Source organism: Bos javanicus, chromosome 4 (genome assembly GCF_032452875.1).
Source record: "Bos javanicus breed banteng chromosome 4, ARS-OSU_banteng_1.0, whole genome shotgun sequence".
Lineage (NCBI taxonomy): Eukaryota > Metazoa > Chordata > Mammalia > Artiodactyla > Bovidae > Bos > Bos javanicus.
This window is the reverse complement of record NC_083871.1, coordinates 73,516,338-73,543,712: the sequence shown is the minus strand read 5'-3', so window position 1 is coordinate 73,543,712 and position 27,375 is coordinate 73,516,338. Positions and strand designations below refer to the sequence as shown.

Sequence of the window (27,375 nt, the reverse complement as noted above, 5' to 3'; positions counted from 1 at the left end):
TGTCCAACTGAGCTAAAAATTTTAAAGACCTACCTTTCTCTCAGTAGTATGCCTTAGGCTAGTTATGCAAACATTTCACTTCATGTAAGATTTTTCTGGACTCCTACACTGTGTCTTGGTAACTGCTCCATCTTTCATCTCTATGTCTTCCTATCTTGACTCATTCATTAGGCCCAAACACCCCTTGTTGAGCCTGATTCAGGATCCAACATTTTATGAATTCTATCCATCAGTGGGCTGATAAGTGAGCCTATCCCAGAGTCACAAGCGGAACAAAATGTGCATTACCTTTCATCAAACCATCACCACAGCCTTTTTTTTTTTTTTTAGCGTCAATTTCTTTTTCTAAACAGAACAATAATGTAGACAAGCTTAGAATATAATGAATATACAATGCAAATATCACCACCAAATTCCACTAATTTTAACATTTGGCTAGATTTCTCTCTACTCTGGTTTCTATATTTTTTAAATAAAATTAGGATCACATAGTACATATAATTTTGTATATTATATTCTTTATTTAGAGAATGCCATTTTTCCCTCCACTTAAAATATTCTTCAGAAATTGTTTCAGGGCACCATAGCAATCCATAATTAATACATCTATTCAATTTTCAAAGTTTTCTTTTAATTCCATAATAACCATCTTTACATTAAAATCCTTGTCAATTTTATTTCTTTATGACATGTATCTGGAAGACATTATTTAATCAAAGATTATGAGTTTTTAAGCTTATGATCTAGACCATCAAATTGCTTTCCAGAAAAGCTAAATCAAAGTCATCGACTAGCAGACAGTAAGGGCACTAATTTGCCAACTGCAGAATTCTGAAAAGTGCTCTGGCTGCCTCCAGTATCCCCCACCTCTAATTTCTCTGCACTTCACAGGCAACTTTCTAAAACACAGTTAGGATTACATGTGCTCAATCATTCTCTCCTACCTCTGAGCACATGTCCGGGTTCTCCAAACACTGGATGCAACTTCCTTTCTTGTTTTCCACTCCCTTCTTCTGCTTACCCTCAAGTCTATGCCAGCAAGTCTCCTCCAGGAGAGACTTTTGCAAATATATAGAGTTCCATTCTACACTAATTAAATAAGAACAGGAGTCAGCTTTAAAAAAAAAAAAAATTCTCCACAAGATGATTCTAATAGCCAAGGTTTAAATCACCACAAGCCAGACCATTCTGCCTTAAAGTGAAATAGACAGAGCTATTGGGAGAACCTGTCAGAAAGTCACTTGACTTTAAGCAGACCTCACTTTAAGTGGACCTCACTTTAAGCAGACTAACTCACACCTTTTAGGGCTAGAGACCAGGAATCAACAATTTAACAAACCTGCAGGTTCTGTGGTCTGAGAACTACTCTAGTCAAGCCAGACTATTCTCATTTTCTTAATGAAGTGAATGTATGTCTTCTGCTCTCTCTGTTTCAAGCTTACAGTCATTTCCAAACCCTCCCTGACCCCCATCTCTACTCCACCACCCCCCACCAGACATACAAATCACATCTTTTTGCATGCCTGGCTTTGCTTATCCTTTCAGCAACATTTAATCGTTCTGGCATTTGTGTTTTCAGTGTTCGTTGTTTGTCTTTACTGTAGTATTTCTTCTCTCCAGCCCTGTGTTAAATGTAATTGTGTAGACTTTAAGCTCCACTAAGAGGACTGAGAGGAGAAGGCAATGGCAAGCCACTTCAGTACTCTTGCCTAGAAAATCCCATGGATGGAGGAGCCTGATAGGCTGCAGTCCATGGGGTCGCTACGAGTCTGATGGGACTGCGCGACTTCACTTTCACTTTTCACTTTCACACAATGGAGAAGGCAATGGCAACCCACTCCAGTGTTCTTGCCTGGAGAATTCCAGGGACTGCAGAGCCTGGGGGCTGCTGTCTACGGGGTCGCACAGAGTCGGAAACGACTGAAGCAACTTAGCAGCAGCAGCAGCAAGAGGACTGAGTTTTTCATGTGCGGGTCCAATATCTGACTCACAAGAATACCTCCACACTGTCTGCATATTTTTCTACAAAAACAGGACGTCTGTTACATGCTTATACTAAATAAAAAAGTATTTCTAGCCTGAATCTCCTTGATAAATAATTACCCAACACTGTTCCATAATGTTTTTGCCAAGAGAAAAAACACTCGAGAATTAAACTAGTTTCCCTTTTTTTTTTTTTAATAAATCTTAAAACACCTAAGTATTCTCTTGGTAACTAAGCTTACTCTGGTTTGCTCTGCTAAATCAAGTATGTTTTGTCTACTTAACAATTTATGTATACCTCAGTTCAGTTCAGTTCAGTCGCTCAGTCGCGTCCGACTCTTTGTGATATGTATACCTGAACTACTGTAAATTTAAATCAACTGTGTACCACATGCATGTTTGCTCAGTCTTGTTCAGCTCTTTGCAACCCCAATGGCCTGTAGCCTGCAAGGCTACTCTGTCCATAGAATTTTCCAGGCAAGAATACTGGAGTGGGTTGCCATTTCTTATTCCAGGGGATCTTCCCAAGCCAGACACTGAATCCATGTCTCCGGCATTGGCAGGAAGATTCTCTACCACAGTGCCACCTGGAAAGCCCAAGTTAACTATACTTCAATTAAAAAAATAATAATAAAATGCTTAGTGAAAAGTTCTACCCCAGTTGTTAGCCATTTTTTTTAGACCATTGATTCTCTTACACTAAAGGTATACGTGGGTCAACACATTGAGAGAAATAGTAGAAGGGATTTAGAGTATTCTGTTTCCCGAGTATATGAGCACAAATGAAAGGTTAGAGTGGGATCTGATATTCCAGGTAGAAATCAAGTTCAGCTAATCCTGACATTCTAAAGTAATAAGCTTACACAAAGCCACTCCCCAGTGTCCCTGAAGGCCATGCCCAAATACGAACTCTCTCATTAAACTTTCTAAGAAATCCCAGCCATCCTTTCTACCTTGGTGTTCTAAAGCACCAACATTTGTCTGGTTTTATTATGTTGTTCATAGACATCTCCCACCCCAATGGCCTCTAAACCCCTAAAATTAGCAACCAGGCATTTTCCACATTTGTGATTCTTACAGTGAAAATGATATTATCTGGTACATCAAAGGTGTAAATAAATCCAAAATGAATGAGAAATTAAAGACAGTACATAAAATTTTTGGATCATAGGTATAATGTAGGAGTTTTCTCTCAATTTACTTTATTAACACCATATGCTAACTTCCATTTGCAGTCGAACTTTCATATCATAGAAGAGCAAAGAATGACCCTGTGATGATGAAAAGATGGAATAATTCATCTTCTCTTTACCTCAGGTAGACAGAGTACAGAGGCCATTGAGAGCATGTTTAAATTGTGTGCAAGGTACTTGCACACCCCATACCTTAGTTTCCTCTTCTATAAATTCTTGGCAAAATTAGATGTTCCTGGGGGCTTCCCTGGTGGCTCAGATGGTAAAGAATCCACCTGCAATGTAGAAGACCTGGGTTGGATCCCTGGGTTGAGAAGATCCCCTCGAGTAGGACATGGCAACTCCAGTATTCTTGCCTGGAGAATCTCTTGGACAGAGAAGCCTGGTGGGCTACAGTCCCTGGGATCACAAAGAGTTGGACACTGAATGACTGAGCACATCACACAGCTGTGGGAAAGAGGGCAGGAGAATAACAATTGTATGTGGTTTCTGAAAGAAGATATGAGGGAAGCTCTAAATTTTCAGCTAGAGATGAAAATTATTAATATGTGTGATTAATGAACAGAAAAGGGACATGCATGCTCAAGTTGGGGAGCAGACAGAATGGGGTGGTTCTTACAATTTGCAGAGACCCATGCCTCTGAAGTAAGAAGTATATGCCAACATTTAGTCATGAACCAAAAAAGATATTGAAGAAATGGTAACCATGCTAATGAAAGAAATAAAGATTAATGGCAAGAAGAATAACAGGGAGGTAAAAGATTGCTTAGGGAAAAAAATAGCTAATTGGCAGTACTCATTTCAAAATAAACTATATTCTGCTTCTTATACCCACACAAAAATGAAATCAAACTTGCCAAAAGGAATTTGCCAATTGTCAAAGCAAAAAATTGGCAGCTCTAATTATACTTGCTACAAATGAACAAAATGAATACTCTCCATGAATCACATTCAAAGCTGTCTAAAATCCTGAGTAGCATCCTAATAGTTGGATAGTCTATATTTGATTATTTTTTATAGCCTGACTTGCTTTCACAACAGACTCGAGTCATCTAAAAGAAATTTGTAAATTAAAACAAAAAATTTAAAACAATGAGGATTAAATAAAATAAAAATAAAAGCTAGACCAGGAATAGGAGATAAGTAGGGGTGGGAACATCATCCTGCTTTGAAGGTCAGCATCAATCCTTCTCACTCTGGGAAGCCAGAGATTGGTCTTTAGGTTTCCTAACAGTCGAAGAAGAAAGGGAATATAGTTCATGATACAACTCTCTTTATCTCTCAAGGTAATTACATTATCATTTTTTCAGAAGGTAACATTTAAATTTTAGGTATCAAATTTAAATGAAAGAAGTGTTCACTTTTGATTCAGTGTATGCTATTAGGGGGGATTCCCTAGTAGCTCAGACAGCAAAGAATCTGCCTGCAATGAGGGAGACCTGAGTTCAATCCCTGGGTTGGGAAGATCCCTGGGGGAGGGTATGGCAACCCACTCCAGTATTCTTGCCTGGAGAATCCCCATGGACAGAGGAGCCTGGGGGGCTACAGTCCATGGGGCTGCAAAGAGTCAGACACGCCTGAAACAACAAAGCACAGCACAGATGTTCTTGACTAGATGCTTACATGACACAGGGTAATAACCAATTAATGGTATTTAGTCTGTTCTACTTGTCTTACAAAGACAAAAGGACATTGGGAGATTGTTTCTTCAGAAACATCCGGTTCCAGCGCATAAAGGTGCGTGCTGAGAAAAATAGCAGAAGTAATTTAGAGTGTTCTAAAGTGAAAGGTTAGAAAGAAATTTTAAAACAAAATTCTATAATCTGATATTCCCTGTAGAAATCAAGTTCAGCTAATTGCATGCAAGGTACAGAGCTAATCCATGCTTTGGTTTCCTCTTCTATAAACTGTGGACAAAAAGAAGAGAAAATGTCTGGGATTTCCAGGTCCACCATCCAGCTGAGTTGCCAGTGTACTTTGGCCCTTTAATACCATTGACATTCTGATTTCCCAGGGCACCATGGAAACCAGAATAGAACACAGGGCACCTGAGAGCACCCAAGATACTGGCAGTTGCAACAGTGATGGAGCCAGTGGGGGGACCTCGAGGACAGGTAAAAGGGAGAGGCACTAGAAGAAAGAAAGAAATGTTAAGTTGACTTGCAGGGAAGAGAAAAAGATGGGTAAGAACACTAAGTCAAAAGTAACAGCATTTTATATCCCACCCCTACAACAACAACAAAAGAAAAAAAAAGCCATTTCTGAGGTCTATTAATAGGAGCTTAAAAAGAAGAACCCAAACTACTTACTTCAAAAGTTCACTCTAATTATCCAAGCAATACTATTAACTTTCACTGTACTGAGTAAAGGTTAAAGAAGCCAGTTACTAGTTAAAAGATCCCCAGATTTTTAAAAATTTATTGATCAGTTAAATGTATAAATTGAGGAATTATCGTAAAAGATATCCTTTAAAATTTTTGACCAAAAAGAATCTATTTACCATTAGATAAATGAAAAGACATTTTAATGCAATGCCAAGGCTACTGTTAGTATCAGCAGATACATTCATCTTTGTGTGTGTGTATATATGGTTCAAGATGGGGAGAAAAACATTCTATAAATTAAAAAATAATAATAATAATGTAAACATTGACACAGTGAACTTATTCTAGATTAAGCTCTATCTTCTTCCTACCACCCAGTTTGTTGGAGAGTTTCTTCCTAGGATATGAATGTTAGTTATCTCATTGTAAATTTTAAAACAAAATTCTATAATTTGATTCTTGTTTCAACAGTCTCTTTTATTTCAAAGACACTATTTATTGATAACACTTGGAAGCATTTGAACAACTAATTTTTTTTTTTTTTTTGTCACAAGAAACAAAAATGAGTTTATCACCAAAGAAGTAGCCTGGTAATGTAACTATTTTAGTAAGCTAAAAACTGGAATCATCTGGCAGAATAAATAAGACTCATCATGTCCTTCGGAACCCATCCCCGAAAGACCAACAAAAAGAATTTGCCACTGGAATCTCTAATGCCACAAGTTCCACGTAGCAATTACTTGCAATTTCAGGAAGAAAAGCAAAGACTACAACTAAAGAAATTCCTTCTTCATAGGATGTTCCTAGTGGCCAGGATAATAGCAAACATAGAAAAAAAAGATATTGCTGACTACTACGAACAGTTGTTTCAGTCAATTTTGAAACGTCACCTGGGAGAAGCAGTGACAGGACTGCTGCTCATATATCCTACTTCCATTCTGCATATCCTGGAGTCCTCCAGTGGTACTTTTTACCAAATTCTCTTAGATTACCTGAGCCATAAAAAGGATGAAATGGAATTTTTTATCCAAGGAATGAAGATTATCGTCATGTCCCACAATATCCCAACAAGGCTCTTTATGCAGTGGCATGTTTCAGTAATAAAAGCGCCGGTCATGTATCTAGATGATGTGACACAGACACAGTCCCTACAAGAGGTCATGACGGAATTTCTCATCCAAACACACAAGCTAGCACTTCACCTTTTTAAGACTGTGAAAGTGAGCCCTAAAGGACCAGGAGACAGTTTGCACCAAGCTGCACCTGAATTACTCCTCCCAGAACAAATAATAAAGTACTTGTGCAACTCTGCAGAATTAATGGACCCGGAAGGTTTTATAAACATGTACAATAAACCCATACATGTCACCTTAGATTCTGAGGTGGTATGGCCCGCTCCTTCCCGTTTCTAGGATGAAGAGAGATGATGTGGTCAATGTGGTCAAATCTCTTAAGGAATGTATGCTACTTAAATAAAAGGAAAATATGCCTAAAGTTCCCTCCTTAAAAAAGAAACAACATGGAGACCTACACAAAGGTAATAGATTAATCTTTAAAAAATATGTTGAGTTAAACTTGAAAATTTATCTGGTCTAATATTAAATTCAACACATTATTTTCAACAGTGAAGGGTTTTCTTAAGGTTATAAGTTTCTCAAAGGCTTATATCATATTGATGGAAAAACTTAATTTTTTAATGAAAAATGGAGATGAAAGAGGCCAAACACTAGATTCAGATTCTCATTCATTCTCTCAACCATCAATGAGAAGCTGTCACCACACAGTAATGTGTTCTAAGAGTATACTATTTCAGGGAAAAATACAACCCTTCAGTTGGTTGCAACCTAAAATTGGAGGCAAATATGTGTAAAATGAAATATGGCATATGATATGATATGTGATTGTTATTACAGTAGCAGTATGTAGGAAAGGCTGTAACAGCACAAGTGAGGGAGTAATTTCTATATATATGATCCCTGAACTCAAAACACAAAACCTAAACTTTCAAAATAGTTTCAAACTCTCATATTCTGGATGACATAATCAAGAATATCGAGGCAATTATAAAGCTAAATAACACAATAGTTTTTTGAAATGACTAGAAAATACACTGTCAGAAAGCACTGAATTCTTTCATGCAAATCATTTACTGAGCACCATTCACAGGACAGACATTTATGACAGGGATATGTTAGGATGATTCCTCCCTTGGAAAGTCTTTGTAAGATAACAATTTGGTTATTTTTCCATTTAATTCCTAAATAGCAATTAATTTTTAAATGAAGTATTTCTTTCTGACTGTGTTGGGTCTTCATTGCTGCTCGGGCTTTTCTCTAGTTGTGCGGAATGGGGGCTACTCTCTAGTTATAATATGCAGGCTTCTCATTGAGGTGGCCTCCCTTTTTGCAGAGCACAGGCTCTAGGGCATGGGAGTTTCAGCAGTTGTGTTTCCTGGGCTGTAGAGTGTGGGCTCAGTAGTTGTGGTGCACAGGCCTACTTGCCCTGTGCCATGTGGGATTTTCCAGGACCAGGGATCAAACAAACCCTTGTCTCCTACCTTGGCAGGCAGATTCTTTACCACTGAGCCACCGGGGAAGTCCCCATTTACTAAGTTCAAAACAATTTTTTTAAAGCATTGATTGTAACTTCATTGTAGCTGGGGAAGGGTCAACATACTTGTTTAATATAGCTTGAATGAACAGCACAGAAATTTTGTGTAATTATGGGACAGTCAGAAAGTTAATAAATATGTATTGGCAACTGGAACCAAAACCCCAAGTCAAACTACAAATTAGACAACAAAGGGTTAAGGGGTTTTGAAAGGTTCAAGTTTATTTTATTTGTTTGTTTCTAGTTGCTAAGTTGTTTCCAACTCTTCTGCAACCCCATGTACTGTAGCCCACCAAGCTCCTTTGTCAATGGGATTTTCCAGGCAACAATATTGGAGTGGGTTGCCATTTCCTTCTCCGTGGATAGCAATTAATTATATGCAATTCCTATACAACTTACTTCAAGTTGGTCTCCCCCTTCCTTTACTAAGGTTAATGCTTTTTTGCACTATTTAAAATTTTCTACTTTAAGCAATTAAACAACATAAATGTCTTACTACTTCAGTGATTTATTTATCCCCAGATTGCTTCAATATCCTATGAAACAGACTTTGGACTGAATAGAGGAAATACTGTTATATCATTTTAGTTTCTTTTTTTACTGTTTATTTCAGTCACTTTTTGGGAAAAAAGCCATTTCAGTACTCACCTCAGATTTGTCATTATGCAGAAAATATCATAATTTGTTCCATATCAGAATCAAATTTCAGGAAAGACAATTCCTATTTTTTAATTTAGTAAAATAGATTTAGAAAAAGAATGGCATTTTTCACTTTAAGCTGAACTTGAAGTTCCTTTCATTTAAATTTAAGAACAAAAACTATATTTTAGAGAAAGAAAACTCTTCAAATTAAGAAAGAATACATAATTTATAAATGTTTTATCAATGTGGTAAATATTAAACACCTAATATACATCAATGTGATTTTTACTCTTTGAACTATGAGAAGTCACCTATTAGATACTGTTTACTTGACAAAATGAGTTTAGAGTAAAAGCTTTCCAGGCCTCCCCCCCACCCCCCCCCAAAAAACAAAACAAAACAAAACAAAAAAACAGAAGAAAGAAATAGAAGTGAAGAAAGGAAGAGAGGCAGGGAGGAAAAAAGAAAGCGAGTATGTTTCAGTCTTAGTCTTTGAATGTATGTGAGGAAGAGGTTTTGAAGGGCAGGTGAGTATATTTAAGAGAACAGATACAAGCAAAAGCAGGAAAGAGAAAATGACCCATAAATGTTCATTGGAGCAGATGAATCCATTTAACAGGGTAAATTTTGTTTGGGAACAATATTTTCTAAAGTGAATAGAAGTAGTTTACAAGTAAAACTACATATCTGAGTATAAAAAGTACGGCACATTGTATTTTCAAAAAAAAAAAAGACCACTGCAATATATCTCACCCAATATGCTCTTACAATAATGACCTTAAACACTTCTCATCTCATGGTGGGTTCTGAATCCCTTCTCCTTGAAATCAGGTAGACCTTTGTGACTGCCTAGACCAACACTACAACAGAAGTGATCCAATGTGACCTCCAAGGTCTTAAAATTGCCTTGCACTTTGCCTTGATCACTTGAATGGAACTAAAATATGCTGTGAGCAATCCAAGCAGGTTTCTAGATAACATCCCCAGCTGAGGTTCCAGCCAACAGCCAGTATCACCACTAGACATGTGACTGAGTGAACCTTCAGATAATTCCAGACTCTAGGCTCCCAGCCAACCCTGGATTTCAAGCCAGAGCAGCTGACACCGTGTGGGGGAGCAGAGTAGAGATGGACTGTTCCCACTGGGCCCTGTCTAAACTGATCTGTGAACAACAGAAATTCTTGTGTTGACTCCAGCTACCAAGTTTTGAGTGGATGTTTATAATAGCAGCATGGAACACCAATATATAACAGGAATAATTTTATATGTATATTTTATATATATATGTGTGTATATATATGCATTTTTATATATTTGTTTATTTAGATATGTACATATTTATTTATTCATTCATGTATGCAACTAATATTTTGTAAATATTTACTAGGGGACCAAGCACTGTGCTAGTTACTGGGTATAGAAGCAGAAGTAAGATGTGTGTAATTGTAAGGAAATTATAACCCTCATTGGGGTGAGAATTACTTCATGAGACTTCCTAGCATAGATCTTTTATTGATCTATAATACTTTCTGGTGTGAAACATACTGACAGAAACTTAATTCATCTAGTCAAAGAAAAACATAAAAAACCTGAGTCATTTTTGAAAGAAGTTATAGAAAATTTCTAAATGAAAACACTGATTTACTTAGTAGACTATTATGTCATATTTTTTTTTTTTGCCAATTTTGTCATTTTTATTATACGGATTTACTAAAATCAACAATTCTCTGAACTATTAAGGAGTTAAGTTATTAACTCATAACTATTATTATGTCATATTTAAAGGATTTTTGAAGTATCAATTGTGAAAACTGGAATATAAGCACAAAGTGAGCATAAATGAAACTACTTATTTGTTAAGTGAACATTTTAGAATGAGTTTATTCATATGAAAGTAGTTACCTTTAGGAGAGTTTAAACTCATTTCAGTAACAGCATTATTACTAAAAACATTGTGTGACTCTTTTATGACAGATAAGTTAAGGAGGTTTATAAATCAAAGGGAGTTAAAATATCTTAGTGATATCTAGTTTTTTGGACCCCAAATAATATATGTTCCAATTTGACCTGCTTCCTTAATAGTTCAGTTGATAAAGAATCTGCCTACAATGCAGGAGAACCCAGTTTGATTCCTGGGTCAGGAAGGTCTGCTGGAGAAGGGATAGGCTACCCACTCCAGTATTCTTGGGCTTCCTTTGTGGCTCAGCTGGTAAAGAATCTGCCTGCAACATGGGAGAGCTGGGTTCAATCCCTGCATTGGGAAGATCCTGAAGGGAATGGCTACCTACTTCAGTATTCTGGCCTGGAGAACTCCATGGAGGATATAATCCATGGGATCACAAAGAGTCAGACATGACTGAGCCACTTTCACTTAAAATTCAACCTTCATTCATAGAAAGACTTATTTTTAAATATCAAACTCCCTCTCAAAGGAAAATCTGCTGACACTGAACATATTAAAAGGGCATGACACTGCCTTCAAGGGGAAGCACAAATAGGTTTTCCAATAACAGCTGCATTATTGAAAGCCCTATAGAGCTCACCAATATCATATCTTCAAAGGGGACAATACTCATTTAGCTGTGTCTGTTTCGGTATAATGATAAAACGCAGAAATACTATACTCATATCTTAACAAATGTAATTTAATTTGATCAAGTCCAAAAATGTAGCTCATTAAAAATTAGAAAGTCTCATAAGATAATTTTCATCCCTAATGAGGATTAGTTTCTTTACAATTACACTTTACATAAAACCAGGGCACAGAAATTAAACTGAAAAGAAAATGAGCATTTAAATACTGAACATACAATGTTCACTGCCAATATAACAATGACCATGTAACATGTACTCATATATATTCAAGGAACATATGACATTTATATGGCCAGCACCATTCTAGTCCATTTGTTTTGATACCTATAACTTTACAACAGAGTGACAGGTTGACTTTCTTCTTGTTTCAGTATAACCAAGGACTTTCAGAAAGATTATAGTTTTCTTGAAGGACAACTGAAATAATGTTATTTGGAAGGAAAAACCCTCCCAGGGTGAATTTTAAAATTCATACTGTCTTCATTTTAATTAAAGAAGCATCTGGATTCCTTCCTGGAGAATTATTGCTTAATACAAAGAGATTCTTACATTCAGTGACTTTATCATAACTTTAACACCACAACACATTTCAATTCAGTGAAACCTATCTCTAGCAGAGAACTCCCCAAACTTCCATGAGGAAGTGGAAATGGTATTAAGCTGAATACCCACTGAAAATAGCAAGTACTTTAAGGCTATTTTACAGTTGTAGTGACTTAATGTAGAATTAGAGTTCTCCCCCTTGTGGTCAATTATGTAAATTTCCAGATTACCTGCTGATAGGATTTATACAATAAACATAGTGCATAGTTTTCAAGAAAATATAAAGATAAAACCCCAAAGGTACCTGTCAAATGTCTGTTCTACCCATCCCCCTGACCCTTCACTGTTTTGCAGAAAAAGACATTAAGCGTTTGGCTCACAGTAAAAGCAATAGTTGGTAACACTAGTCCCCTATCTCCACTTCATCACTTTAAATAATTAACTGTAGCCAGGCACTTAGTCACGGTTAGTGTCTAGATTTGACTCTAAGTGCTAGTGGCGCTAGTGGTAAAGAACCTGGTACCAACGCAAGGGACTTAAGAGATGCGTGTTCGATCCCTGGGTCGGGAAGATCCCCTGGAGGAGAGCACAGCAACCCACTCCAGCATTCTTGCCTGGAGAAGCCCATGGACAGAAGAGTCTGGCAGGCTGAAGTCCAGAGGATCACAAAGGGTCAGACACCACTGAAGTGATTTAACCCAAACACAGCTCTCTTCACTACTATGCCACACCCCTTCTGTGCTCCAGCCCTCACATAATGCCTTTTCTAAATATCTGACTGACATCTCCATCGCCACATGTTCTGGATAGAATTCATCATTCCTTGTCTCTATTATTCCTTCAGTGTGCTCCCTGCATTCCCCATTACTGTAAAATGGACACTCTCCATACAGTTGCTAAGTCAGAACTTGAAAGTGAAAGCCGTTCAGTTGTGTCTGACTCTTTACAACCCCATGGACTGTATAGTCCGTGGAATTCTCCAGGCCAGAATACTGGAGTGGGTAGCCTTTCCCTTCTCCACGGGATCTTCCCAACCCAGGGATCTAACCCAGGTCTCCCGCATTGCAGGCAGATTCTTTACCAGCTGAGCCACAGGGAAATCCAAGAATACTGAAGTGTGTAGCCTCTCCCTTCACCAGTGGATCTTCAGGACCCAGGAAACAAAATGGGTCTCATCCATTGCAGGTGGATTCTTTACCAACTGAGCTATCAGAGAAGCCAAAAAAAAAAAAATCAGAACTTGAGTGTTGTCCTAACTTCCTCCCTTCCTTTTTATCTCACTGACAGGCAATCAATCCAAGCCCCACTCATTTTTTCCCACAGTGTTTCCTGTCTGGCCTTGTTTTTGTGACATCCTTAGGGATCTCCCTCACTCCAATCTTTTCCTCCTTTCTGTCTTTCTACTCCGTGTAGTATGTCTATCAAAGTTAAAGGCAGTATAGCAGAAGAGGTAGAGAACCCACCTACGGCATTGGACTGCTGTATTGAAAGTTGGATCTGAAAGTTTGTAGAGCCGTAATTTGCTTCTTTACCTTTTTGCACCTCAGTTTTCTCATATGCAAAGTGAGTGTGATAAATAGTACCTACATTATAATATTGGTTATGGATACTGCATGAAATAATGGTGTAAAGATCCTGCTGCTGCTGCTAAGTCGCTTCAGTTGTGTCTGACTCTGCGTGACCCCAGAGACGGCAGCCCACCAGGCTCCTCCATCCCTGGGATTCTCCAGGCAAGAACACTGGAGTGGGTTGCCATTTCCTTCTCCAATGCAGGAAAGTGAAAAGTGAAAGTGAAGTTGCTCAGTCGTGTCTGACTCTTAGCAACCCCATGGACTGCAGCCTACCAGGCTCCTCCATCCATGGGATTTCCCAGGCAAGAGTACTGGAGTAGGGTGCCATTGCCTTCTCCAATAAAGATCCTAGCATACAGTACGTAATAATAAACATTATTCCTCTGATCAAAATTCTTCAATGGCTTCCATTTCATCAAGATAAAAAGCAAAATTCTAAAATGATCTCTCCTTGATTCTCTGATCTTTGCTTACTAAGTGACCCACCCTCATCTGTAACCACCATTATCTTTCTCACACTTTGTTCTCTAAAGATTTCCTAATATTTTCATGCTTTTTGTCTTTAACTTCCTTCCTCACTTCTCTTAGTAAAATTCGATTAAATCTTATTTCTTCTGTGAAGCCTGGCAAGTTCAAGATACTCTTTTCTGTCTTCATCGTACATGATCCTCAACCACATTTTGGCAAGTCTTCTGTCTTATTGCTGCTGTTTAATTTTATATTCATTTCCCAACAACTTGTAAACAATAATCATGAGATTTTTTTGATATTTGTATCTTTAGCTCCTCATTTTTAAAAGAAGTCATTAAAATATCTGTAAGAATCTCTCCATAAGGTTAATTCTACTTTTATCAAAATGGTTATGAAATCTCAATATATTAAAATTTCCTATCTGACCCATCAGGGTTTGGCCATTGTTCATGAAGCTCTCTAAAATAGCAAGTCTAAACATGGTGACACCTTCTCTGAAATCTTCAGTTTTAAGCACACAATAATTTCTTCCACCCAAATTTGGAAGGATACTAGGAATATATTCTGGGAGTGATTCAGTCGAATTTTTGTTTTTATATAACACTACCCATTGAAAAAAAGAGCTCATTCCCAATTCACTTGATTAAAAATACTTTCTGAATAAGGTACTAGTAAGGTATATGACCTTTATTCCATATTTAAGAGTGACTTATTTATGTTCTTTAAGTCCTTTTTTCAGTATCTATACTTATCTGTTGTTTGAGACATATGCTTGATAAGACTAAAATTTATATCCGTATTTGCTTGAAAGTGAAAGTGAAGTCGCTCAGTTGTGTCCGACTCTTTGCAACTCCGTGGACTGTAGCCTACCAGGCTTCTCCGTCCATGGGATTCTCCAGGCAAGAATACTGGAGTGCGTTGCCATTTCCTTCTCCAGGGGATCTTCCTGACGCCGGGATAGAACCAGGGTCTCCTGTATTGGAGGCAGACACTTTAACCTCTGAGCCACCAAGGAAGCCTTTGCTTAGGTTATTATAAAAGTATAAATTTGATTCCATTTTAACTATGTAATTTGCATTTCTGATCTGTTTTTATAATATTCAGCTATTTTTAAGGATTTTTTTAAAAACAAGACATTAAATGTAAAGTGTTGATTTATGAAGGGAAAAATAAATGTCTGAGTACTGAATATATTTACATTTTTACCAAAATCCATACTAATGTAATGATCTCCTCTCAGGGATCTCTCTGACTCAAGTCTCACCCTCCTTCTCCCTCCCTTCCCAGTTTATATTCTACTTTGCATTTTGAAATAAAAAATAATAGACTACTCAACAAGATGGTGCATTTTACCATAGACAAAAACTACACACCTTGTAACATTTTAATTCTTTGATTCTTCACTTTCAGTCCTATAAAGTGACAGTTCTTAAGCACATACCTTATTCTCACCAAAATCAAAATTAAAAAAAAAAAAAGAACATTAAAGCAAGATGACTGATCTCTTCCATGTACTCTTATTATGTGCTCTTGAACAAGTGATTTTTTCCTTCAGGGATCTCTGCTCATCTACACTGTAGAATCTACAGGCATCACAAAGAAAGCACATGAGCCCTTGAACTTATCCAAAAATATGGGCAAAAGGAAAGACTATGTTAACTTACAGTCAGTCAGAGGGTAGGATTAAGTATTTTTATTGAAACTGAAATCTAATGTCTAAATGGATGACTAATTCACCCTATCAGAGAGTATTTGTGGTGAAATACCAACATCTTCATTTTTTTAAAAAAATCTATCTTATTGCATCCATTTAAATGAAAAGATGAATGGGAATTTGAAAAGTCAGGAATTGATATATGAGATTATGACATCTAAATATTAACTGTGGTAGCACTGTGGAGTCAGAAGATACAGTGAAGAGTGGGACATTTTTATTTAAGGTTGATGAGAAGTCACTGAAGATTTTAAGCAGAGCATAATCAGATTGGTTTGGCTGCTGAGTGGAGAGTGAGCTGGCAGGGGACATGGTGGTGCAGATAGACTCCTTAGCAGGTTGTAACAAATTTTCTGGCAGGAGAAGATAATAGCCTGGACTAGATTAACGACAGTGAAAATGGATCCAGGAGACCAATTTGATAGCTAATCAAGAGGTAAATGAACATAGGTTATGAGGGAGAGAAAAGTGTCAAATACATTAGTTTTTATAGTTTTTTCAACAGGATAGTACTATTCCTGAGTTATGAAATATACAAGGAGTATAGAGTTTGTAGGAAAATATTGTCCTTTTAATTAGTGACATATAACCACATCAGACTGGAACAATCTTTGATATTTCCATTATTAATATCTTTGGATGAACTTTAGAGCATATGCATTATATTAAATCTGACACATGCATTATTTTAAATCTGATACTTTGTTGAAATAGATAAATAGTAAGATATGTTTTCTGATATAAGTAAGTAACTTCTAGAAAAGAAAAGTGAATGAAAGCAGTGTAGTAAATTAAAAAAAAAAAAAAGCTGAAGAAGAAATTATCCCCCAAATTACCCTGCATTCTAATATTCACCACCACAGCTCCCCTTAATCTTATATTTAGTGGATCCAAAAATAAACAGCCCTTAATGAGCTTAATGCCTTCCCTTATTCAAATAAATGTCATTGCAAATATTTAATTCAATAATTATTGATTGCCTTCTATAGATGCAGTCATGTGTTAGGAGCCATGTAAGCCACAAACATAAAAGGTTCCATAGAGTCCTCTCCAGATTCATTGGTACACCATTTACTCCATTTGCAATAAACATTTAAGTGAAAACGTATCCTTTGGCATTATCGTAAAATGACTTGCCTCTTGCTTTTCTCATACAATGAGTTTTATTCTCTCTCTGCATTTGTCATTCAGCAAGCATGAACTGAAAAACTGTGTCAGACAGTTTGTCAGTCATGGGGGCTCAGGGGTGCAATGTAATCACAAGCAAATACATATCATTTCTACCTTAGAGAGTACACAGTCTCTGTCTCCCACTACCCCAAACACATAAAAGAAAATGAAACAATTATGATAATTGTTATCATAGTGGGTATACAAATTGCAGTTGTTTCCTTTCCTAACTTTACCTAGTTTAAAGGATCAGGGGATGCTTCTGAGGGGGAAAAAAAAATAGAAGGATTTCTGAAAGTTAAATAGAAGTGAGCCAAATTAAAGGCAAGGAGTAGGAGGGGAGTGTTCCTGGCAGAGGATATACATTCATATTTATGGGCAAGAAGAGTCATACTGTGCTAGAAGAATGGAAAGAATTTCAGTAAGTGAAGACGTGAAATATGAAGGGAAATCACAAGAGATGAGACTAGACAGTAGTTAGTCACGCATGCATGTGCGCGTGCTAAGTCGCTTCAGTCGTGTCTGACCCTGTGACCATATGGACCACGGTGCACCAGGCTTCTCTATCCATGGGATTCTTCAGGCAAGAACACTGGAGTGGGTTGCCATGCCCTTCTCCAGGGGATCTTTCCAACCCAGGAATCAAACCTGTGTCTCCTATGTCTCCTGCATTGACAGGTGGGTTTTTAAGCTCCACCTGGGAAGCCTTTAGTATTTGGGCAATGGAGCAAATTATACAGACACTTAAAGTTACATACAGAGAAGGCAATGGCACCCCACTCCAGTACTCTTGCCTGGAAAATCCCATGGATGGAGGAGCCTGGTAGGCTGCAGTCCATGAGGTCACTAAGAGTCAGACACGACTGAATGACTTCACTTTCGCTTTTCACTTTTATGCATTAGAGAAAGAAATAACAACCCACTCCATTGTTCTTACCTGGAGAATTTCAGGGACAGAGGAGCCTGGTAGGAGGCCATCTATGGGGTCGCACAGAGTTGGACACAACTGAAGCGACTTAGCAGCAGCAGGAGCAAAGTTACATAATCACCATGATTTCTTCTCAAGTGAAACAGGATACAGACACGGTTTAATCATAAAAGTGCACTGATTAGAAATGCATTAGAGAAGGACCACTTGGAATTGAGAGAAGAGCCTGGAAGTGAACTAGAGAACTAGCCAGGATAGATATACTAATTAGGAGACCATTACAGTATTTAAGGAAAGAAATGATAGGAAATCTAAGATAATGATGGGAAATGCAAAGATAATGGCAACAAGAATAGGAAGAGGAAGCAAAAATCAAGAGATCATATCTTGATATTTGACTGAAAGAAGAAAGCGTGAAAAGCATCAAAGACAAAAAGCAATTGACAGGTGGTGGTGCCACGCTCTGAGACAATAATACTGGAAGAGAAGCAAGCTGTAGTCGCACAGAGTGTAAGATGAAGTTTTCCATTGGGAATATGTTGAATTTGAGGTGTATGAGAAACATCAATATTAAACTCTCAATAAGAGAAATAGATACATTGTCCTGAAGCTCAGGAGATGGGTCATGCTTGGAGACAGAGATTTGAAAATCACAAAGACAATGACTGATGCTTCAAGAGTAATACTATCATCTGGTACAAGTATACAGAGTGCAAGGGAAGAGAGCCTACTTCAAAATCCCAAGGAAGGCAAAGGACGGAAGAATATGGACTCACAAAGAAGCCTAAGAGGTCATTGTTTAAATTGCCCAGAAGCAGACAAAAGAAGAGCAGAAGAGGGCAGTAGTGTCATGGATGCCAAAGGAAAATAACATTTCCTAAAGAAGAGAGTACTTATCAGCATCAACTACTGTCCCAAAGTCAAGTGAGAAACGGACTAAAAAAGTAGATTTTATGACAAGGAGGTCATTGGTGACTTGGAAAGAGTGACTTACATAGTTTAGGAGGCAAAAGAAGGATGCCCCAGGCTCAGGAGTGAGTATAAAGTGAAAATATAGACTAAGTATACACAACATTTCTAAAGGCTTGGGTGTTGAGTTGTCAGTAAATTTGTAGCATCAAATGAGGAATATAATAGCCCTTTTTAAAAATCTTTTTTGTTAAAAGGAAGACCACCGATTTATTCAGGTTTCAAGGAAAGAATCTGTGATTTTATGTGACATGACCCAAGGGGTAAAAAGCTCTATTCAGTTTCAAAATGCAAAAATACAGTATTGTACCATCAAGGTCCTCAAGTGACTCTTTATACCGTTCTGGACAAGAAATTTTGCTCAATAAACATTTGGATTAGATAAAAAATTGCACTAATTTCTAGAAAAAAACCTAGCTGCACAGAAAGCGACTTTAGAATATGTGTGAACTCTGATGTTAGAACTCAAAGTTTGGATATTTTATTGGTATTTCTGAAACTAAGTCCACCTTAAATCAAGTTCCCTTGTCAAGTTTATGATTAATCTCTATTCCCTTTCTTGTCTGACCCCTGTTCCTGTCAAGATCTATGAGTTTCAAAGAAAAGGGGGGTCTGAAACCAAGCAGAACCCTGAAAGACAGTCCCAAGTAAATATGCCTTTCTGTTTATAGAAAAAAGGCTTTAGAGTCCTAGAACTTCGCTCAGTTCCAAAGTACAGATCCAAACTGTGAAGTGAGGGAACTCAACATTAAAGAGAAAGCAAGTGCAACATAATCTTTCCCGTGATAATTAGCTTAAGCCAATGCCTTGATTAATGACCCCAAACTGACAAGGTAACACCTTGGCTTCAACCAGCTGGCCCCAAGCAGACCTAAAAATAGGGTCACTTGAGAATTGAAACTCCTGAACCATCATATAGGCCCTAAACAGATAACAGAATGCCTCAGCTACTGTCTCTGCTCTCTTCTAGAGGAAAGTGGAAGGATCACTAGATCAAACTAGGATCAAGTAGAATAACCACCATCACGGGGGGCAAAGGAAGTTACAAAGTGCTGCCAGAAAGTCTGCAGCATCTTATCTGAACTCAGGATTACAAAGACCTTCTCCTCCCCATTTGCCTTTAACAATCTTGCACCCTAGTCAGTCAGCAAGATGGATTTGAGATCAATCTGGGTCTCCCATCTTCCACGCTGGTGCCTCTGTGATTAATAAACCTTTTTCTGCTTGAAACTCTGATGTTCCCATTGGTTTGGCCTCACTGTGCTTTGGGCAAATGGACTTGGGTTCAACAACCATTTCCATGGTCAAACTTTATAGTTGATTGCAGATTATGTGCTTTATCTACTTTATGGATCAAGCACTTTGCATCTGTAAATTTTGCTCTGAAATCTGGCCCTTATCCAGATTGCTTCCTTTTTTGCCCAGTCAGAGCATGCTAAGAGATTGCAAATTACAATCAAATCCCAATTTTCCAAACTAATGAATTTAAAGAGCAATAATGCATAATCCAAAATGATGGTGCATTCATGAACCATTTATCTCTGTAATGTATATTCATTAAACTTGACTCTAAGTACATTTCATATGGCATTCACAACAAAATGATAAAGCATTTCAACTGAAATGATTCAAGGAGACTTGCAAGGTTTTCCAGATTCTCTATTTCTGCTTCCTACTACATCCTATCACTTCTCTCACATTTCATGCTTAGGTGCCCCAGAAAAATGAACATACCACGATTTTTAGGATGAAGATGTTTCATCTTCTCCTTGCAACATTTCCTTATCATTGCCACTATTTTTACAGCTATGTCCCTCTTTCTCTCTCTAAAAAGTATCATTCAAAAAAGTAAATAGTCCATAAGAGGAATGGTATGGGGAGGGAGGAGGGAGGAGGGTTCAGGATGGGGAACACATGTATACCTGTGGCGGATTCATTTTGATATTTGGCAAAACTAATACAATTATGTAAAGTTTAAAAATAAAATAAAATTTAAAAAAATTTAAAAAAAAAGTAAATAGTAAAATGAACCCATATATCAATTACCCACCATGAACAAAGACCAACACCTTTTAAAAATCTATAGTTTGTTGGGAGTTTCCTAGTGGTCAAGTGGTTAGGATTCTGGGCTTTCACTCCTGTGATCTGGATTCAATCTCTGGTCTGAGAGTTGAGATCCCACAAGTCAGGTAAGTGTAGCAAAAAAGAAAAAAAATCTACTGCTTATCAAGAACATGACTATTTTCTCTCTAAGATAATATAGGTTAAGAAAACACATGACTGCTATATATATAATAGATAATCAATAAGAACCTACTATATAGCACAGGGATTTGTACTTAGTACCTTGTAATAACCCATGAAGGAAAAGAATCTGAAAAAAAAAAATATATATATGTATGTATAATTGAATTATTTTGATACACACCTGAAATTAATACAACATTGTAAACAACTATACTTCAATTTAAAAAAAAATCAAGAAAACAACCCCCTCTCAAAAGAAAGCACATCAATACTAGAGTTATAAGGAGCTAACTAAATATTGTCCATCCCAGCCTAAGTCTCTCAGTAAGGAAAATGAGCAAGTAGGGACTTAATAAAGCACAGAACTGACTGATAATAAAGCAAGAACTAGACATTGTCCACACCTATCTTACTCCCTCTGGTGAAATCAAGACTACAGCTCTTCTGTCTTATTCTTGGAACACAATATTTCTCCAAATCCACATAACAATAAGTATTACTTTCTACAGTCATACGAAGCACAAATAATATGCAAAAATGTAAAGTATTTAAAGTTTGATACATTAGTCACATGATTATTGAGTTGAATTTTGAGGGGTGGACAGCTCAGTGATCAGTTGTAAGAAACAAAGAAGGTTCTTACCTTGGATGTTTTTTAACCAGGATGTCACCCAAGAATGTACTCAATATCTATGTTTATTAGAAAGACGGGCTTCCCTAATAGCTCATTGGCAAAGAATCTGCCTGCAATGAAGGAGACCCCGGTTTGATTACTGGGTCAGGAAGATCTGCTGGAGAGGGATAGGCTACCCACTCCAGTATTCTTGGGCTTCCCTTGTGGCTCAGTGGGTAAAGCAAGAAGAGAGACCTGGGTTTGATCCCTGGGTTGGGAAGATCCCTGGAGAAGGGAAAGGCTACCTGCTTCAGTATTCTGGTCTGAAGAATTCCATGGACTGAAGTCCATGGGGTTGCAAAGAGTAGGACATGACTGAGCAACTTTCACTTTCACTTTCTTTCACTTTCATTAGAAAGATAAGATGATTTTTATAAAGGGATGACTTCAGTGGTTCCTGTATTATTTTCACCACATACAAGGGAAGGTAATTATGGGTTTGACATTTTCAGTTTTGACCTTCAAATACAAATACAAGGTTTTAGAAACTGAAAATTTAAGGCTTTCATATAGCATTAACTTGAAAAGAGTTGTGATGGTTTCCTCAAGGGTCCTCTTGTCCATAAAAACCTCTTTGGAGGATAATTCTTCGGAGGACCACTCACCCATGTCTGTTGCTAAAGATGTCTACTCAGAGTATTTTAATTATGTCAGGGGAGCTCGAAACCCACAGTTTCAGGTTGACATGTTCTACTAACAGAAGTGTCATTTCTTATCTTTGGCACTACTTTGTTCTTCTTGCTAATATTAACCAAACGATAGTTGTATAAGCACAAGTAATTAGTCTACAAATGATAATAAGACAATGTTTTCCCCATTGTATTTTTAAAAGACATCAAAATATCTCTTTAATGAAGATGCCTCTCAGTTGACTAGTAGGAATAAAATGCTTGCATAAATAGAATTGTGTGCATTTTCAGAATATAATCACAGACATAAAGACATCACTGTGTATATTCATGCATGCATATTAAGCCCCTTCAGTCTTGTCCAACCCTTTGTAACCCTATGGATTGTAGCTCGCAAGTTCCTCTGTCCATGGGATTCTCAGACTCAACTGAAATGACTTAACACATACAAGAGAAACCCAAACAAGAGAAACCAATTAATATTCATAAAATTGCTCTAAATCAAGTTGGAGAATCAGATTTAACTATCAAAGTTCAATACCATAGTACAAGAAAGGCTTTGTATGAATAATGCAGATCATTTATCTACCAATTATGTCCTCCTCACCTCTACTGACTCCCATATCAGATGTTCTGAGTATGGGTCACAACTGTGGGACTCTGTTATCCACCCCTTCTCCTAATCTCTCTCCTTCTGTACACACACAGCAGACAGGCTGGACTAGTAGTATCTACCAGGAGCAGAGAAATCCCATGTGTATGGCAGCAAATGATGAAGCTGAAGTCAGAAGCAGAGATGAGATGCCTAAGAATAGCAGAGAAACAAAAGCACTTCAGCTCCTGATTCCATTCTCCAGCCCTAGCTGAGACCTGGTAGCATTTCCTAGGCCTGAATCTTTCCAATAATCTTTTCTTTTGCTCAAGTCAATTGAAGTAGTGTTGGTGGGGTGGAGGGTCGGGGTGGGGAATGTATATCTGTTTCCCTCTTGAAGCAAACAATTCCTTAGCAGCCTGAAAAATATTTGTCAAAGCAACCTACTGACACACAGGGCAAGGGGTTCTCAGTTTCGTATTAGAAGATTCATGTTCAAATCTCCTAATTTCTGCTGGCTGACTGCAACCTTGAGAAAATTATATAACTTTTCTGGGCCTCTGTTTTGTCACCTATAAATTGAATGAGCACCCAAATATTCAATGAGATAAAATGCATAAGAAAATAACCAGCAGCTCAATAAATGTTATTTTAGAGAGTGCTCTGCAAATTTGCCATTTCCATACAGCAAATTTGCGAGTTATGACAATAAGCTTTGTGACAAGGGCATGAGATGGTTTGAATTCTGACCCACAGCCTTGGGATACTTCAGGAATGTTGGGCCAGTCAGCCAAGTTGTTGTTATATAATGCTTTCATAGCAAGAGTCAGGTGGTCTAGACACATTTTAGAAAACCTTCCAGCAGGGTGAACCACAGGATAAATGCTCTAGCAGGTTTTTGCTGCTGCTTTTAATATCATAGGAAGAATTTGAGCTACCCTTTGATAAATGCTCAAATACCAATTCAGAAAACTGTAGCCCTGATCAGTTAATTAACTTTTATTAATGTGTTGTGAATGCCCAATTTATATTATTTACTAATAATGAGAACATTAAAAATATCACAAACCATTGTAATTAAATGGTTTAATACACGTAAAAAGAAATTTTCTTATTATTTCAAGAATCTCAAATTCTAGTAAGATGAAAATGAACTTATGTTGGTTTTAGGGGGGTTTGTGTCCATTATGTTTCTAACAAGAAATTGGCTACTTAATCATATGTACCTGATAGAAATAAGGTAATAACCCCACTGTGCCTTGTTACCTGACATATAAAATTGATGGTTAATATTCACACCTATGAGCAGAATTGAAGGCAGAAGGAGAAGAGAACTACAGTGGATGAGATAGTTGGATGGCAGCACTGATTCAAGGGACATAAACTTGGGCAGGGCAAACTCCAAGAGCTGATGGGGGACAGGGAGGCCTGGCATGCTGCAGTCCATGTATTAGCAAAGGGTCAGACAGGACTTGGCAACTGAACAACAACAACTACATGAGCAGAATTAGTGTAGGACAAAATCAGAAAACTACATAATAGGAGTGGAAGCAACACATACATTTTAATTTCCTTCTATGGACAGATAATTTGGGGGTTTCACCTTGAAAAATTATGTTATTTTCAATTATTTATGTGAGATAAAATTTCTGGAAAGTCCCTCATTTTGAATTATTATGCATTCTTAGTGTCTTTGGGTTCTTGGAAAGTACTTTATAGTTTTGTGTAATTGACAATAACAAGAGTTTAAGTCAGAACATTTATTAATTACACTTACACATTGGCCTGCCTCCTGAGAAATTTGTATGGAGGTCAAGAAGCAATAGTTAGAACTGGACATGGAACATTAGACTGGTTCCAAATAGGAAAAGGAGTACGTCAAGGCTGTATATTGTCACCCTGCTTATTTAACTTATAAGCAGAGTACATCATGAGAAATGTTGGGCTGGATGAAGCACAAGCTGGAATCAAGATTGCTGGGAGAAATATCAATAACCTAAGATATGCAGATGACACCATCCGTATGGCAGAAAGCAAAGAACTAGAGAGCCTCTTGATGAAAGTGAAAGAGGAGAGTGAAAAAGTTGACTTAAAGCTCAACATTCAGAAAACTAAGACCATGGCATCCGGTCCCATCACTTCATGGCAAATAGACAGGGGAAAAATGGAAACAGTGAGATACATTATTTTGGGGGGCTCCAAAATCACTGCAGATGGTGACTGCAGCCATGAAATTAAAAGATGCTTGCTCCGTGGAAGAAAAGCTGTGAGCAACCTAGACAAGATATTAAAAAGCAGAGATATTACTTTGCCAACAAAGATTCATCTAGTCAAAGCTATGGTTTTTCCAGTAGTCATGTATCGATGTGAGAGTTGTACTATAAAGAAAGCTGAGCACCAAAGAATTGATACTTTAGAACTGTGGTGTTGGAGAGACTCTTGAAAGTCCCTTGGACTGTAAGGAGATCCAACCAGTCCATCCTAAAAGAAATCAGTCCTGAATATTCATTGGAAAGACTGATGCTGAAGCTGAAACTCCAATATTTTGGCCACCTGATGCAAAGAACTGACTCATTTGAAAAGACCCTGATGCTGTAAAAGATTGAAGGCAGGAGAAGGGGATGACAGAAGATGAAACGGTTGGATGGCATCACCAACTCTATGACATGAGTTTGGACAGGAGTTGGTGATGGACAGGAACGTCTGGTGTGCTGCAGTCCATGGGGTCACAAAGTGCTGGACACGACTGAGTGACTGAACTGAACCGAACTGAATACATTGCTGTTCAAATGAATGTTTTGTCAAAATTTAATTTTTCCATATGTGTAGTTACTCAAAATGTTACATTTACTTCAAGTTAATATTTTCACTTTTACCCAATCTAATCAACTAAGATTGAATGAATGCATAAAGAAATGACCAAGGGGTTACAGGTTTATTAAGTGCCTACTAAGCCCCAAACCCTGCAGCATCCAAGTGCCATCATTTATCTGGATGAAGAAGACACATATCGTACTGCCAGGAGACTCAAGGAAAGAGAAACAAGCATGTGAGCCAACAATTAAAACACAATTCTGTTTTAAGAAGGGAATGTGAAAACTGTCATGGTCGCATGACAGTCAAATGGTTTCACACTTGAGATTAGCTTCTGAAGATACAGAGTCCTAATACAACTCTCTCCCCCTCAGTAGCTGTAAAATGTGGAGGCACGTCTCATTTGCAAACAGAATAGTGACACCATCTTAAGATTGTTTTACAAATTAAATAAGACAATGTGTGAAAGGTGTATTTGGGAACAGTATGTCTGATGTAGAGTGAGTGCTCCTGATCTGTTACTATCTCTATGTACTGGGCATTAGAGAGGTGTTTTGAATTCCAGGCACACACTACAGAGGATCCCTAAGAGTTACCAGTGGAGGAGAGCAGAATGAGCAAGTCATAAAACCTTCCTGAGTGCTGGCCTCTGAAGTTCTAAACCACAAGGGTATTTGCAAGTCCACACTGGTTTGATAATTTTACAAAATGTTAATATATAAAACAAACTCATGGGCTGCTTGTTTAAACTATACATCCAGGCCTGACTCAAGGTACATTGATTCTTTAAATCTGCAGCTTAATCCCCTTTAGATAATAACCAATGAAGATGAGCTCTTAAGGCCATTCTAGCTTGATTTTGCCAGGCCATTCTGTCACTGAAGCTGAAGCTCCAATACTTTGGCCACCTGATGCAAAGAGCTGACTCATTGGAAAAGACACTGATGCTGGGAAACATTAAACATTAAAGGAGAAGTGGGTGGCAGAGGATGAGATGGTTAGATAACATCACTGACTCAATGGACATGAATCAGAGCAAACTCTAGGAAATAGTGGAGGACAGAGGAGCCTGGCATGCTGCAGTTCATGGAGTTGCAAAGAGTCAGACCTGACTTAGTGAATGAACAACAACAACAAGCTTGATTTTTACTACAATTAACTCAGTTGCCGTATTTGACATGCAATTTATTTTCCCTCTTAATCTTCCAGAATCAGGACAAAGTAACATACATACACCAAAGATTCTCATTACTGATTGCATTTAAATCAGACAAATTGATGGTTTTCCTCTAGAATACTCACAATATTTTAATGCTAATTATTGAAAAATGAATCAAAAATGAGAAAAGTCCACTTCCAAAACATATATCATACAAGTTTATTTGTCTAATGTGTGCTTTCCATTCTAGACTGTAAATTCCATAACAGATAACAAGGGGACTCATTCATATCAATAACTTCACTATCACAATGCCAGACACAGTTAAACAAGAATTATTTTCAGGAAAATGTAAAATACTTCCATGCCAGGAAATTGGAGTGGTAGGAAAGATGGAAGGGATAGAATGGAGAAATAGTTAGGAGCTAAAATGAGCAGATGTACTAATCTGATGAGGGATTAAAGAAAAATATTCTCAAAATTCAAGCCTAGACTGTTCAGTGATGTCCCCAGCCAAGAAAGCATGCACTCAGTAGAAGATTAACTTC

General features: G+C 37.5%; 1 protein-coding gene and 1 long non-coding RNA gene across 8 annotated transcripts in view; one reads left to right on the top strand and one right to left on the bottom strand.

The window, feature by feature from the left end:
* Positions 1–27,375, bottom strand: part of LOC133246262 (uncharacterized) — a 508,266-nt gene that overhangs the window by 52,260 nt on the left and 428,631 nt on the right. The gene's annotated exons all lie outside the window — the stretch shown is intronic.
* Positions 5,196–7,086, top strand: TEX47 (testis expressed 47). Of its 4 annotated transcripts, none has more exons than XM_061414373.1 (2): positions 5,196–5,290; positions 6,055–7,086. In XM_061414373.1, the coding sequence occupies exon 2, from the start codon at positions 6,154–6,156 to the stop codon at positions 6,910–6,912; it is 759 nt and encodes a 252-aa protein (XP_061270357.1). In that variant the 5' UTR covers positions 5,196–5,290; positions 6,055–6,153; the 3' UTR covers positions 6,913–7,086. The 4 variants fall into 4 exon arrangements, with proteins under 4 accessions (XP_061270357.1, XP_061270360.1, XP_061270358.1 ...); XM_061414376.1 differs by having other exon boundaries at positions 5,198–5,290; positions 5,972–7,086; XM_061414374.1 differs by having other exon boundaries at positions 5,224–5,359.